This window comes from Aspergillus brunneoviolaceus, assembly GCF_003184695.1.
Source record: "Aspergillus brunneoviolaceus CBS 621.78 unplaced genomic scaffold BO95scaffold_77, whole genome shotgun sequence".
Taxonomy (NCBI): Eukaryota; Fungi; Ascomycota; class Eurotiomycetes; order Eurotiales; family Aspergillaceae; genus Aspergillus; species Aspergillus brunneoviolaceus.
Genome location: NW_020290807.1, coordinates 32,490 through 47,167, shown reverse-complemented (window position 1 = coordinate 47,167; position 14,678 = coordinate 32,490). Strand labels below are relative to the sequence as shown.

General features: G+C 51.3%; 4 protein-coding genes across 4 annotated transcripts; 2 read left to right on the top strand and 2 right to left on the bottom strand.

Annotated features, from left to right (window-relative positions):
- The first annotated feature begins 1,366 nt into the window (after positions 1-1,366).
- On the top strand, positions 1,367-2,736 carry BO95DRAFT_446842 (Rab family GTPase). The gene is made up of 2 exons (XM_025587484.1): positions 1,367-1,439; positions 1,517-2,736. Exons 1-2 carry the CDS (start codon positions 1,394-1,396, stop codon positions 2,341-2,343), a joined length of 873 nt encoding a protein of 290 aa, XP_025438047.1. The 5' UTR covers positions 1,367-1,393; the 3' UTR covers positions 2,344-2,736.
- A 2,036-nt stretch (positions 2,737-4,772) lies between these two features.
- On the top strand, positions 4,773-6,733 carry BO95DRAFT_446839 (DUF3431 domain-containing protein). The gene is made up of 4 exons (XM_025587483.1): positions 4,773-4,927; positions 5,113-5,573; positions 5,719-6,288; positions 6,362-6,733. Exons 2-4 carry the CDS (start codon positions 5,182-5,184, stop codon positions 6,417-6,419), a joined length of 1,020 nt encoding a protein of 339 aa, XP_025438046.1. The 5' UTR covers positions 4,773-4,927; positions 5,113-5,181; the 3' UTR covers positions 6,420-6,733.
- A 326-nt stretch (positions 6,734-7,059) lies between these two features.
- On the bottom strand, positions 7,060-11,421 carry BO95DRAFT_398039 (cation-translocating P-type ATPase). Its single transcript, XM_025583794.1, has 9 exons — positions 11,050-11,421; positions 10,913-10,986; positions 10,307-10,846; positions 9,982-10,252; positions 9,236-9,931; positions 8,833-9,181; positions 8,189-8,772; positions 7,803-8,120; positions 7,060-7,722 (listed from the first exon to the last, which is right to left on the bottom strand). Exons 1-9 carry the CDS (start codon positions 11,265-11,267, stop codon positions 7,422-7,424), a joined length of 3,351 nt encoding a protein of 1,116 aa, XP_025438045.1. The 5' UTR covers positions 11,268-11,421; the 3' UTR covers positions 7,060-7,421.
- A 357-nt stretch (positions 11,422-11,778) lies between these two features.
- Positions 11,779-13,310, bottom strand: BO95DRAFT_372858 (FAD-dependent oxidoreductase; the record flags this gene model as incomplete). The annotated part of the gene is made up of 3 exons (XM_025583022.1): positions 11,779-12,261; positions 12,330-12,966; positions 13,018-13,310. The coding sequence occupies 3 exons, from the start codon at positions 13,308-13,310 to the stop codon at positions 11,779-11,781; spliced, it is 1,413 nt and encodes a 470-aa protein (XP_025438044.1).
- Between the last annotated feature and the right edge of the window lie 1,368 nt (positions 13,311-14,678).

The window sequence follows — 14,678 nt, the reverse complement described above, 5'->3', positions numbered from 1 at the left end:
TATAGATTCCCCCAGATTACTGTTCTGATCTTTTTGTATTTTCGTACGCGATTACCCCTCTGAGTGACTGGACATGTGTGGAACAGGTCGAGGCTCAAATGTTTGTCTTGTTTTGCCTTATGGTGAGAGTTTCTGTACATTTCTCAGGATCGGCCAAAATGGCCGATCACCACCCGTGAAAGGTGTGGATAGAACATGGAATGATTTCAAAAGCGCATTTTCTTGGACTTGACCACTTTCTATTCGTAAATTCTGGATTGGCCTGTCGCGAGTAGATTAAAGTATTGACCAGGTCCCGACTGTCTGGTTGAAAAGTGAGTGGTAGAAATCCGCGGGACCTGCATGCAGGTGGTCCGAGTTTCGCTCGGTCGGTCGCTTATCGCTTGAGGGGAGTTGAGAGCAGGGAAGGGAAGGAGAAAAAAAAAAGGCTAGAAGCTCCAACCTCGTTCTTCGCGGGCTCTCGCACCTTCTAGCGGTCTGTGCCCTGCAATAGCTCTGGACTGAGGCTCAAAATTTGCAAGGATGGGATGAACTCCCGGACAAAGTCCATCATTTACGTTCGTCAGCAATGGCTCCGGAAAAGACCGATCGAAGGGAGGGAGTCTTCTTCTGATTGTGAATGTTTCGAGGCGAATTCCGTGGCTAGAAGTTCTGCAGCCAAGCAAGCAAGCCCAGCTGATCCCTGTAAGGGGGGGCCGAAGGAAGGGTCTTTGGGGAAAAGGGAACTACCCAGATTTCACTGTTGCGTCTGGATATGTGAACATTATTGATTGCAATGAGTGCTCAACCCATTTGCACACAGCTTCGATTAAGTGGCTTGAGTTATTTGTGTTCCGATTCTTGTTCACAGTCCAGTTGACTGCGATAAGAGGAGGGAAAGAGCGCACCGGGGAGCACGACAGACAGACGTCAGTGATCGGCTGATCTGCTTTAGTTCGTGATGGCTCCGATTTGATCTTAGGCGGAGGGTCAAAGGGTGGAGGAGAGAGGAGGAGAGAGGAGGAGGGGCTGAAGTGAATCAATGAAATGAAGAAGTGAATGAACGAATGGCTGGTGGGTTGGTTGTTTGAGCCTCGTTCCCGCTTTCTTGGAAATGACTGCGTGCTGCTGCTCGTCTTCCTTGAATCCTGCTTGCTTGCCTGCTTGCCTGCTTGCCTGCTTGCTTGCTTGACTCTAACTGACTGACTGATCCTTTCACACTCCACGCCTCTCGCTTGTTTTCCTCTCACACTCTGACACTCTTTCACTCTCTGTCTTATCTTTCTTTTTTCCCCTTTTCTTCTTGTACAAACTTATCTCATTTGCGCGTGCGCGCTCTTTCATTTATCTCTTCTTCCTGCTGGAACATGCAAATCCAGCTTTCCCTCGGCCCCGCCTCTTTCTCTACCCCGCCATGAGCTCATCTCTTGAGGCCAAGATTGTGGTCCTCGGCGCCCAGGGTCAGTTATCTTCCCAACAACAAAATAGCAGACACAAACACTACATGTAACTCTACTAACACACATCCATGGCGCAGGCGTGGGCAAAACCTCCCTCGTCCAACGCTATGTCAAGAACGCCTTCGATCCCGCCGGCACCGCATCCACCGTCGGCGCCTCCTTTGTCACGAAACGCGTCCTCGACAGCGCCTCCGATACCATTGTTCGCCTCCAAATCTGGGACACTGCTGGCCAGGAACGGTTCCGGAGCATCTCGCGACTCTACTACCGCGGCGCCAACGCCTGCCTCCTCTGCTACGACATCACCGACGAACAGAGCTTCCAAGAAATGACCGGGTGGCTCCTCGAGCTCAAGAAGAACGTCTTCGAGGACGACCCCATCGTGATCCACGTGGTGGGAACGAAATCCGACATCGTGACCATGGAACCCACGCGCCGCCGGGTCCCCTTCGAGCGCACCATCGCCTACGTCGCCGAACAGCTCTACCCCACCCAAGCCTCGACCCCTCCTCCATCCGCGGGATACGGCCCCTCGTCCAGCACGCCCCAGGGCATCGACAGCAAGCGCAGCAGCGGGTTCTGGGGCCAGGATATCGGATGGGACTGCTGCCACGAGATCAGCGCCAAGGACGGGGAGGGCATCGAGGAGGTGTTTAGGGTGATCACGCGGAAGCTGGTCGAGCAGCGCAACAAGCGCGAGGCCGGGCTGAGCCCGTCGCTGCTGTCGCCGTCCTCGCTCGATGGCATGCCCCCGGCCAGTCCGGCGAATATCGATGGCAGCGGTAGCTTTCGGCTGGGGTACGGCGACAAGCGACGCAGTTGGCTTGGATTCCCGCCCAGCAGCCAGGGCGATGAGGTCGATGTTCCGGTGGAGGTGGCCAGGAAGAAAGGGGGATGCTGCTGATCGTGTGCGTCCCTCGGTTCTCTTTCCGGCTATCATCTACCTCTGCATGGGATCTCCACAACTTATGTCTTCCTGCCTCGCGCCATCGCATCCACTGCGCGGTCCCTGTATGTTCTTTGCGTTGAGAGGACCTCGGTTGGGCGTTCGACTTGCATTCGGCATATCTCTCCTCTATTTTGCATGATTTGATGACGATGTATACGACTTTTGATTCTTCTGTTCTTCATGCTGTGTTTGTACTTTTTTTCCATTCTCTTTCATTTTTCTTGTGGTTTTGCTTGAACTGCTACACTATGATTGCTGGCATGGCATCGGATTTGGGTGGTCGTTAGATAGATCTTATTGGGGCGCTTCTGGGAGGATCTAATGGACATGACATGAACTGTTTCTAAAGTACTCTGGTCAGTTGAAGCTGACAATACTATGTGATCTTGCAACCGCCAACAGTGATAGTAAGCCAGCTTACATTTCGTCTCTCGAGTGCCCGATCGCCAACATGATCATGCCTCTGAGTCACTCACCCAGGTATATTCGTTACGGCATCCCTGTCGTGCTGCCGGGACGGCCTCTTATTTTGGTTGCTTTTGCAAGTACTAAGGTTCCTTCTGGAGTCAAAATCTGCAATCGAACAGTTTGCGATTGATTCCAGGTTGAGGAGTTGTTAGTCATTATGAGATTATGATTTGAACGTCAGGTGTGTTTGGTCCAGGCATTATTTAATGTGACTTCTAGGTGCTACTTGAACATAGAAAGGAAAGAAAAAAATAATTCAGCGAGTCGTGTTGATTTACGGATCGTCGTATTGCTGACTGTTTGAGGTATTCGAGGCGATGGGTAACGTTAGTAGAATGAGAATTGTGGGACAAGCCTTCCTCTAAAAACAAACCGTCTTCCGAACATTGAAGGAAGTTGTTACGGTTTGTACTGTACACAATACCACTAGTTTATTCATGGTCCACAGCCTGCTAGGGAAAAGATCACACTTGTGTAAACTTGCAAACCTCGAATAGTTATCGTTGAGTGAACCCTTCACGAGGCCCTCCGAGCTCCGTCTCCTGCTCCCCCTTCCCCCTTCCCAAACCCGTACAAGATCCTGCCAGATTTGCAACGGGCCAGATCCCTTCCAGACAGAGAAAGACATCAAACTCCGCGCGCCCGATACGAGCCCCACACCAGCAGGCCGGGCGGCGGGCTGACAGTCGTGAAAAAAAAAAGACGTGTTTCAGACTCTATGTTATGTTCACTGCTGTCTTGCTCGATCGTCCAAGATTTTCATTTCTCAACAGGGACGAATGAATTGATCGGCAAGCATCAGGTGGGATTGGGGGTTGTTCCTATTGATGGATTTGATTCTTGGGGAAGTTTCGATTGTCCTGCAGTGGCCTTTTAATTGCCGAGGTTGTGTTGTGTTGTGATTGAAGAAGAGGGGGAGGGGGAGGGGGAGGGAGGGCAATTGACAAGGGCATTGTTTCTCTCTGCTGCTGCTGTACTACATACAACAACAACTAGGTTAAGGATGTTCTGTTCCACATACACGAGGACTGTACATGGGCACAACCTTTTGCCTTCTTGGTTGGGATTCGAAACCGTCTAACAAGGCTTGTGTGAATGATCAAGCTGACTGTCAGTGCAGCTGGTTGATCGTGGGACTGAGAGACTGAGACTGAGACTGGGCTAGAACCAGAAGTGCAGAGAAAGGGCAGCAGAAAAAAAAAGGGTTCAAAGTGGAATGGCCGGGTTATCAGTGGCCACTCACACCCGCGGTTTCGGTGGGACGTTTGAGATAGACTCGAACTCGCCGGTGGATCTTTTTCTGGCTGGCCCAGATCAGGCACACCACACAATCTCTCTGGATTGTTCATTTCCCACCGAGAGAGGAAACACGGCAGCACTCATGCTATTCGTCCCACCGGAGTTGGAGCTTACTGGGTACGTACTTGGCTGAAGGACTGCAATGATCGTCCCGTCATGTTGTCTAACGTGAGGGGGGGTGAGAAGAAAAGAACAGAAGCCTGCAATGTGCAACGCAAGTACAAGGGGGGATGGCGACATGCATTACTATTCTACGGAGACCTACAGAACAATTGCTGCTTGACAATATTGCATTGCATTCAATGTGGATGATTCTATGGGCCAAGTGAGACCTCTGTCTAAATTCTGGTAAAAATAGCCTATTCATCGTCCATTGAAATGCTTCACAATGCGAAATTACTGTCTATTACTTTCTACAGACAGCCACTTATCGGCTGGTATTTCCTGCGCCTGGGTAAAATTACGTCTGACAGTACGATACATACATCCATACATACAACCCTTCCACTCTCCACCAGGCAATCCGCCAATCCGCGCAAAGACCCGGTGGTGATAAGCCTCAGGCCCCCGTCGACGCGGCCAGCTCCTGCTTCTTTCCTTTCCGCTCTTCTGCTTCTGCTTCTGCTTCGTTACTTCATTGCTGCTTTGCTGTTGCTTCTTTTATTCTTCTTTGCGCTCTATTCATTCCTTCTTGAATCACTCCCTTCCTCGCATTTCCTTGACTGACTGAAATCGCCATTCCCTAGTCATAGACAATCCTCGGCGTCATAGAGTAAGTCCTCCTAAATCACCTTCATGTTTAATTTGCTGTCTTGCCCTGCCGTGTCCGCTGCCCGCTGTGTCTCTCCTTATTTCTCCGCTTCTTATTACTACTGACCTCCCTCTTCCCTTCCACCCCCCTCTCCTCCTTCTCCTTGCCTTAGAACCGATCGCTCATTGGAATCTCTTTCTATCCAGAATTCAGCCACCCACGCCCCCCATTCCAAAGCCCCCCTCGGCCGTAAGACAGCAAGCAAATGTTATGAAATGAGACTATCCTACCGTATCGGTACGGCCGCCCTCCTTATCGTCGCCATCTTCCTGATCAAGCGCCACCTCGATCTCGTCCAGGATGATTCGCGCGTCCAGTCCGGCTGGAGCTTCAACGGCGTAAGCGGCGGTTCGGGCTCGTCGGATCCCGCGGCCAACGACAAGAGCAAGGATGCCACTGTCCCGGCTTCTAAGGAGGGACTCCCGGTGGTGGGAGGGGGGAAGAAGGATCAATCCGCCGCCGCGGCGGACGACAACGACGACGGTATCGCGCTCGGGTCACGGCCAGTCTACGAAACCACTCCGATTATCGTTCCCAATGATCGGGTGATTGTCATGGCCAAATTGGCCGCGGAGGATACAGCTTGGGTTAGCAACGACTTGGCGGAGTATGTTTCCCCTCAATCTAAACTTTATCTTTGCGAACTCTCTTTTTTGTTTCCTATGCACGACTGCGCCGGAACTCCCAGCTGTGCGCTTTCTTCAATGGAAGCAGAATTGTCTCGCTAACTAAGATCTTCTCTGTTCTCGCAGCTGGCGCAATTACATCTACACCGTCGACGACGTCAATGCCGCCAAACACACCCCCCAGAACAAGGGCCGCGAGAGTCTCGCCTACCTCCAATATATCATTGAACACTACGACGACCTCCCGTCGACGATCGTCTTCATCCACAGCCACCGCGATGGCTACCCGGGCGCCTGGCACACCGACACCATGGAATACAGCAACGTCGACTCGATCCGCGCCTTGCAGACCGACTTCGTCCAGCGCAACGGCTACGCAAACCTCCGCTGCCAGATGACCCCCGGCTGTCCGGACGAGATCCGCCCCTTCCGCAACCCGCCCCAGTCGGGCCAGACCACCGAACGGGTCTACGCGGACGCTTGGGAGCAGCTCTTCAACAACACCGACGTCCCCGAGGTCGTCGCCGTCGCCTGCTGCTCGCAGTTCGCCGTCTCGCGCGACCAGGTGCTCCAGCGGCCCCTGAGCGACTACATGTGGTTCTACGAGTGGGTGCTGACCACCCCGCTGTCGGACAAGCTGGCCGCGGGCGTTATGGAGTACACTTGGCATATCATCTTCGGACAGGAACCCGTCTAGTACGTTCTCTTTTCCCTTCTATCTTCTGCGCCTCCATCACAAACAATCGATGCTAACCGAAGCGCGTAATAGCTGCCCCGATTCCTACCAATGCTACGAAGACGTCTACGGCAACCCCTACTTCTGGTGATAGATTGCCCTTTCATCTCTCTTTCTCTCTCCCTCCCTCGCCGCGTCTGTACAGAATACCCCTCCAAACCCCGTCCCTTTCTTCCTCTCCTCCCTTTTTGTCCCATCTATCATCTATCTTGTAATTTTTCTTTTCCCCAATCCGCCGTTCGCCCTTCTCTGGTCCTGTATCTGGCGACGATCTCACGCAACGTCTTCTATCTATGCTTCGGTGGTGTTGGCTGTATATGTCTTGGAAATCTGGTTTCCATATTTATTTTTTTCTTATTTAAAAGTCCCATCAATGAGCAAATATACATGATACCTGAAATTAAACCTTGTTCAGTGAGTGCAAACGTAGGATGGGAGACTGTGGTAGTCTGCATACACGATAAAGCACTAGGCTATGGCAATTTGATAGTCGAGTCTTTATTCACGGTGCTTGCTTGTCAGTTCTGCGGAGTGCACATGGTATACCTGGTCCTCAATTGTGGCGACAGTAGATCAGACCGCTTCCTGATTACCGACCACAATGTGCAAACATCACTCTGGATGTCCACTCCAGGAAAAGAGTAAATCAATAATAGACACAAGACCACTGTCCCCGCCCTACCGAAGTCAATTCGGATATACATGGACGGAGAAATGCCACCCATGCAATTACCGTATATCATATGTAAGTATGTATGAATGTATGTACATCAGAAAACGAAAAGAACAAAGATAACTCAAAACCCCTCCCGCCCAGCCAGCCATATCCCGGCCAGCCGTAACCCATAATTAGTAAGTAACCAGGTATGACAGAGTCCAAATCCACCAGACCACTGCACTATGGCCGACAAGCTAGTCTACCTACCCCATTCGGATGAAGCAGAGATCCCAGTCTAAATCGGAACCAACATGCACCGGGCTCCGGGTGTAACCTGCCGGTGGGCCTCCCAACCAAGTACATATGTATGTAGCCTAGCCTCTAAGCAATACTCCTCAAACCACCGGCCACAAAGCAAAGTAAAGCAACAGACTCTCACCACGCGAATCGAGCCAGGAGGCCGTTCGGCCACCGCCTCACTCCCGCCTTCCGCAGCTCATCCAGCACCACGATCCCCACCCCGAATGCCGCAGGCAGGAAGTAATGGATCGCGGGGACGCTGGTTGTGTTCAACGTGCGCTGGAGCGGGGGGATATAGAGCCAGAAGATGGCCATGACGAAGGCAAACAAGATGGCGGGGAAGAGGAGTAGGTTCTGAGTCTTTTTATTGAAGGCTGGTGGGTGCGAGAAGATGGAGAGGCGGCGAGTGCGGACGGCCATGAGGTTGAACCATTGCCTGGTTTTTTGGTCTCGATGTTAGTTGTCGGAATGAGAAGAGAACATCGACGAGCGGTGGTACAGGAGGAGGCAACTTACATCACGACAAGGTTGACAAAGTAGACAGAGCTGGCTTCGTTGAGGCGGGCTGTGAGCCAGTCTTGGTCAATGTCGGACGGGTAATTGCCGAACTTGAACCAGAAGACAGAGAAGGGGACGCCGTTGCGCTCAAGGTACCAGAAGGCCATGGCAAAGGAGCAGACGGTTTCAATAATGCCAAGAACACCGTATGCGTGGAAGATGAGTTTCCAGTTCACGAGGCGGTTCTGCTTGGGCTTGCGTGGGGGACGGAGGAGGACGTCGGCTTCGGGTTTCTCGTAGGCGAGGACTGTCGCGGCCGCGCAGTCTGTGAAGCAACTGATTGGATTGAGCTTGTTAGCTAATGCGAGTTATTAATCTAAAAACAGGAAAGGGGGGAGGTTTACCAGATGATGATCATCAGAAAGGATGAGAGGACCTGAGGAAGCCCGAAGACAACATTGCAAAAGACAGGCCAGAACTCTGAGAACGAACCCGCTGGGAGAAGATAGACAATTGTCTTCTTCAAGTTGTCAAAGACAACCCGCCCGTACTGTACCGCTTCGACGATGGCAGAGAAAGACTCCAGAAGAACCATGTCAGAAGCCTCAATGGCAATGTCAGACCCGCTACCCAGTGCGATGCCGATGTCAGCTGCCTTCAGAGAAGGCGCGTCATTAACACCATCGCCAGTCATGCCGACAATCTCGTCTCTTGCGCGGAACTCGCGAACAATACGAAGCTTTTGCTCGGGAGTGGTTCGCCAAAAGACAATTTCCTGGTACTGACAGAGTTGTTCCCACTGGTTGTCATTGAGACTCATAAGGTCAGCTCCACTGATGGTGATCGCGGAGGCAGTAGGAGCACTGGAGGCCTTCTCGGAGTCCATTGATCTTCTGAGAGCAGTCGCATCATCGACGAGACCGTTTGTGCTAACAATTCCACATTGCCGTGCGATAGCCAGCGCTGTGAGGCCAAAGTCGCCGGTTACCTGGTGGAGATGCAGTTAGCACAATGCAGCCCAGATCTCAATATCTGCACGGATACGCACCATGAAGATCCGAATCCCTGCGCGTCGCAGGGTACTGATGACGTCTGGAATTTCTTCCCTCGGAGGATCGACAATACCGACCATGCCGACTAGAACCAGCCCGGTCTTCGCTTGGTTCAGCATTTCAGTCTCAAACTCATGTGAGGATGGCTGAAACATTATCTCAGCCGAAGAGAGAAGTTTTCGCGCGAGGAGAATTACGCGCTTTCCTTCTGCAGACCACTGGTCCTTGACTTCTTTCATCCGAGCCAGCATCCGCGCTTCCAGTGGCTGCACGCTGCCATCAAGATCAATGAATTGCGAGCATCGGTCGATAAGAATGTCCGGTGCACCTTTAATCGTGAAAAGACTAGTCAGGGCCTGTAAGCATTTTGCCCAAAGGAATGCGCGTTTGCCAACTTACATATCGCTGCGCTTGAACTGCGAAGACTCTGCGGCAGACATCGCGAGTCCTAGTCCCTCTGGTTCAGCAAGTGTGAATGTCCGTACCATAAACTTGTTCTTGCTGTTGAAAGCCAGCTCATAGGTCTTTTTCCACGTTTGGCGCAATTTGGCTACCGATCCCAAACCCTCGGATAACCTCAGGACGGCTTGATCAGTGGCATTTCCGTGGATCTCTCTTTCGTGGAGCGGGAGCTGCATGGATGCGGCATCAAACTCAGCTGCATTGCAGAGACCGACCATGGCGCGAAGCTGGTGGACTCCGCTCTTCTTGCCTTTCCTGTTCATCTCATCCCTTGCTGAATCAGGGCTAAAGCAGGTTGTCGAGATGGCACACTCTGTAACAAACATTTTGTTCTGATAGTTAGGCCACAAGATTAGTAAACAGTGACGCTCCGGCAATTGCATAAGACAAACCCTTGTCAACGTTCCAGTCTTGTCGGAGCAGATTACAGAGACAGCACCCAGAGTCTCCACAGTCTTCAGCGATTTGCATAGAATCTTGTTCTTGCTCATGAGGCTGGCAGTGATTGTCAAATTTGCGGTAAGGGCGATTGGAAGGCCTTCAGGAATGAATGCGATAGCAACACTCACGCAGTCGACGATCAGAGTAGGAACGTTGATCCAGTCTGGATGTTCTTTTCGAAGCCATCCAGCCCTATGGATTGTGAGTATCGAGCAACATGCTGCGCTTCAGGCAAAACATACCAAACTCCAACAACAAGAATGATCATAGCTAGCATGATTGCAACAATGAATGACACAAAGCGCAGGATCTCTTTTTCCAAGGTGGTCAGGCCTTTCTTGGGCTCACTGGTCAGCTTGGCAATTCGACCAAAGACGGTCGAGTCACCAGTGGAGACGACAACGCCCACGGCACTTCCAGCCACGCAGTGTGTCCCCTGTAGACCAATACAGTGTGTCTCGAGGTAGTTGTCATCCGTAGAGTTGACCGTTCCATTGATCGGGGCGGATTCACCTTCAGACACTTCTTAGAACAAGCTGCCAAGTGTCTTAGGTCGGGGGGGCATACCAGTCAGGATCGAACGATCGAAGCTCGCGTCAGTGGATACTTCGACCAGGCGTAAATCAGCAGGCAGCTTGGTTCCGGCTGTGAGATGCACAACATCACCAGGAACAATTTCCGGTCCAGAGACCACAGTGAGTGAGCCGTCGCGGAGAACAAGACAACTTTCCGGCAACATGGCAATGATCGACGCCATGACTCGTGATGATGACCAATCTTGCCACGCATTGAACCCAGCTTGAATGAAGAACACGGCAAGTAAAACGATAGCCAAGGCAAGATTGGCTATAGCTGGAGGATCCCCGAGAGGCTTCCATGAGACAAACACCAGAACACTTCCTATAAGGAGGATGGCACCGAAGCCTTTGAAGAAGTAACCAAATATCTGCCAGAACCACTGGTGTGGCAGTGGCGAGAGAGCATTCTTTCCGTAATCCTGTAAGCGTTGCTGGACTTGTTCGCGTGAGAGCCCCTGCGATATATCGACTTTCCATCGTTTCTGTAGCTCTTCGGTGGAAATTTGATGCCAGTCGAGGTTCGAGAGGTCTGGAAAAGAGATTACAAGTCAGCCACGACCCGCAGGATAACAACTTACAAGTTGATGATGTCTACCTGTCACGACATTGTTCTTCGCTTTGGCGGTCTCAGCAAGTTCCCTTTCTCTTGTTTCATCGATGTCGAAGGAGCTACAGCGGTCACTGTTAGTTTATCTGCTATGCTTGAAAGATTTATTAAGAGAGAGCACTCACACAGTGCGGTAATGAATTGGTAATGAAAGAGAAGGATCAACAGTTGCCCTCCGGTTCCGACTCCGCGCAGACGTTTGAGAGTTGTTTGACATGGTTGACACAGTTCTTGAGAGATCTGGAAGCAGTTTCTTGGGCTGGAGACCAGTCTCTTCGTCTACCTTCTGCCAGCGGAGGCGGGTTGCCTCTGCTTTTGGCGAGCTTGACCGTTGGTGCGCCATGTTGGACTAGAGGGTAGAGACCCTCTGGGGAAAGCAGACACCGAAGAGATAGATGAAAGAGAGAAGGCTGAAGGAGAATAACACAGGCAAAAGCGTATTGTGCTTTGCTTGCTCTTTATACTTGGGGTCACATTCTGTCATGTGTCAACCATGCTCTTGACGCTATGCAGCTGCCATGCGAGATTTTTTGCAGGGCCCAGTCGATTGTCATCAAAACCACATGCGGAGTGCGAGATTGAGGGGTAAATCCGAACCAGTCCTTAAAGCAGCTTGGACCTGACGCTGGTACGAGACAGAGATCAGTGGTTTTGGTAAATCCCGCAAATGGGCCCAACTGGCGGAGCGGGAAGCGAGCCAAAACCTCTTTTCGCTTCATGCCGCCTCAAACAATACGGTCGCCTTCCCTCCTTCACTATTGTATCGCCCCCGTCGGAAATCATATCGCGCAAAAGAATTCTGTGGTGCGAGTTCAGCTCCTTTTCTATCCAAGATATGGCCCTAGCCAAGCTAGCTAATCTACTCCACCATCCTTTGGTCTTGTGAGCGACTGGACAATGAATAGCAATGCCACAATCATGGTTGACACAACAGGCAATCCTGAGAACCAAACACTCCATCTCCTCTCCTGTGGATCACTCCGACTCTTTGGATCAGCTGTTCGTCGCGAAGGTAAAGGAAGATGCTGTACTCGTGCCGTTTGTGGGGTTAGATCACCGAGAAGGGCAATGCCCATTGCGGCATGGTAGTAACTGAAGTAAGATCGGAGAAGTCTCAGACACCAGTTACTACCTGCCTCCACGCGTGCGACTGACTGCGATACCCACGAGAACAGCCTCATTCTACCTCTGTGGTCGTTCTCCCAAGTCTGTAATCGTGACTCCAGATAGGCTTCCGTCCAGGGAGCATCGGTTCTGCTGGCTAGCATGATGTAATTTCCAAGGGAAGCAGCTGTCTCCATGGCACAATTCGCCCCTTGCCCTACGTTGGGAGTCGTCTGCAAACCGGTAAGTTCTAGCCTAGGGGCTGATGGTATGGTAGAGCACGGTTGCCTACCTTGTTCACCGCGTCCCCTATACATGCAAATCGGCCTGCTGACCATTGATTCTGGAAAGACTCCTCGAGCGGAACGAACGTGAACGAATTTGTGCGGTCATATAGCTCCCCGAAGGTGACCTCACTGGATACATGTTTGTCGAGGAATGATGCCAGGAGTGGTGCAACGCTCGTCTTCCCTTGCTGACGTCTCCAAGCCTGCCGACTCGAATGCGGCCATGCTATGGAGATGAACCAGAAAACTTGTGCATCTTTGCCAACCATGATGAGCATTACCCATCCAGCTCCAAATGTACGGTAGACTACGCCCGTTTTGAGTCCTGCGACAGGGTTGGCAGTGCCAAAGACTCCAGCAAACGATGTTTTCAGAGGTACCTCCCTCGCCAGAACAAACCGAGCAGCGCGTCTGTTGGATTGGATGTATTGCCACATCTGCGAGCGTACAATGGAGTGTACACCATCTGCCCCAACCACTATATCCCCAGAGAGTCGTGAACCATCGGCGGTGTGGACAGTAACTTCCCTGGCCGATGGAGCCACTCGAATAACCTTCTGGTTGAAGCGGATGCGGTCTTGGCGAGGAAGGTGGTCGAAGAGGATACTCAATAATGCTTGCCGTGAGATGATGGAGAGCGGATAGCCCGTCCTACCTTCAGATCAGCTCCGCTCAACAAAAATCACATTAATCAGATCTTACCGCCGAGAAGTTATGTGCCGTGTGTCAATGTCTAGTAGGAGGCGCCCACTGTCGAGATATGTTGTGTACGACACGATGCGCTCTGCCTGGCGCAGTACCTTATCATACAACCCCAATTGGTCCAGAATCCGGGCCCCGTTTGGCTGCAGTACGAGCCCAGTGCCCTGAGTGATCTGACTGGCCCTGGCCTCCAGAATTGTGAAGTCGACATTGGCGCTGGAAAGACAGTGAGCGAGAGTCAGGCCCGCGATCGACGCGCCCACTATGATGACGTGAAATTTTCGATTGCTCATCGCGGACGTCCTTTGGTGTGATAGAGCCAGGTTGAACTAGATCCATGGTCTAGATGAAGATCGTCAACATCAGATGGTGGACCTAGCCGTTTTATAGGAGATTTGATAAGAATATGCCAACGTGAAGATAACGGGCTTGGATAACAATAGATATGCTGGTGAACAATAGGATATTGCCAGACAATGATAATAGATGGTTGTGAATGCCTGGAAGGAGTGTATTCACTCTCTTTCAGAGATATTCCTGCTGTAGGTTGTCGGAATGGCAGGCACCACCGCCCCTCATAGTCACTCCCGGTCCGCGTCTGATGGACTGTACTACCCCAATTCAACGGTCGGGTGAATGACTCCTGTCGGTGCAAGGTGAGTGATCTGGTCATGTGCATGAGGTCATTGACTGCTCTCGAGTGGGTTATCTGATAGAGTTACCGGTATCTACCTTGTATTGTACTCGCAAGCCCGATTCCAAGAGTACAAGCAGACCACGAGCTTTTATCACAGTTCATTGTCAAAAGACCTGAGAGCCGAAGGTGAGCAGCATCAGATAGCAGCATGGGGTCATTGGCAAGTGTCTGATACAGGTGTAGATGGATTATCTTCGACGCGCATCTTGTACATGTGCCTGTTAGCCTATTCTATAACCTTCCATTCTCCAGACCTCCCTCCTATCCCGTACCTCTTAAGCACCCGAGACCAAGCAGAGGAACTAGTCAGCAAGTTTTGCGTCGTACAAGAGCTCGCAGAACAGAGTTACATTCAGGTTGAGCCAATAGGCCAGGTGGCTTAGTCCAAGATCAGCCAGGATATAGCGAAGAGTACTGAGTAGGTAAGATAGAAAGTCGGATCAGATATCAGATTAGATAAGATCAGCCGTTCATGTTATTAGATGACTGCAAGATGATAAAGCTTACTGATGCACTGTACTGGATCAATAGCTTACTATGTCTCATTTCGAGAGTCCCGTTGATGCTGTGAAAGAAATCATCGCTAAACCTCAGTTATCCCAGCACGAGTCTTAAAGGTATTTGAGGTAGCGACTGGACTGAGCATTCGACTTTCAGTTCGAGATTGATTGGAATTCTAGCCCTCGGTAGCAGGCTTGGGTGATGCGACAGATAACATGCTCAGCAGCAGGGCCCATGATATCACGAACCATGTCATGGTGGAGCGAATCAAACAGGAAGCGACTCAACTGACGATGCAACGGCTCAAAGCGAGACAATGGATCCTAGATCCTAACTTCAGTTCATCATTAACACACTGCTGCCATTATAGCCCAGAACAAAGCTTCAGGCAATAATCCTCAACTTGGCCAAACCACAGTAAGATACTCACCAGCCCTCAACCCTAGAGCACATCCAACCAGCC

Bases quoted from the DNA above. Each gene is read 5' to 3' on its own strand.
- BO95DRAFT_398039 (XM_025583794.1), bottom strand. From the start codon at position 11,267: ATGGCGCACCAACGGTCAAGCTCGCCAAAAGCAGAGGCAACCCGCCTC. The intron at 10,253-10,306 runs GTATGCCCCCCC...AAGTGTCTGAAG, and splicing joins CGATCGTTCGATCCTGACTG to GTGAATCCGCCCCGATCAAT. The intron at 7,723-7,802 runs GTAAGTTGCCTC...CCAAAAAACCAG, and splicing joins TTTGTCAACCTTGTCGTGAT to GCAATGGTTCAACCTCATGG.
- BO95DRAFT_446842 (XM_025587484.1), top strand. From the start codon at position 1,394: ATGAGCTCATCTCTTGAGGCCAAGATTGTGGTCCTCGGCGCCCAGG. The intron at 1,440-1,516 runs GTCAGTTATCTT...TCCATGGCGCAG, and splicing joins TGTGGTCCTCGGCGCCCAGG to GCGTGGGCAAAACCTCCCTC.
- BO95DRAFT_446839 (XM_025587483.1), top strand. From the start codon at position 5,182: ATGAGACTATCCTACCGTATCGGTACGGCCGCCCTCCTTATCGTCGCC. The intron at 5,574-5,718 runs GTATGTTTCCCC...CTGTTCTCGCAG, and splicing joins GTTAGCAACGACTTGGCGGA to CTGGCGCAATTACATCTACA. The intron at 6,289-6,361 runs GTACGTTCTCTT...AGCGCGTAATAG, and splicing joins TTCGGACAGGAACCCGTCTA to CTGCCCCGATTCCTACCAAT.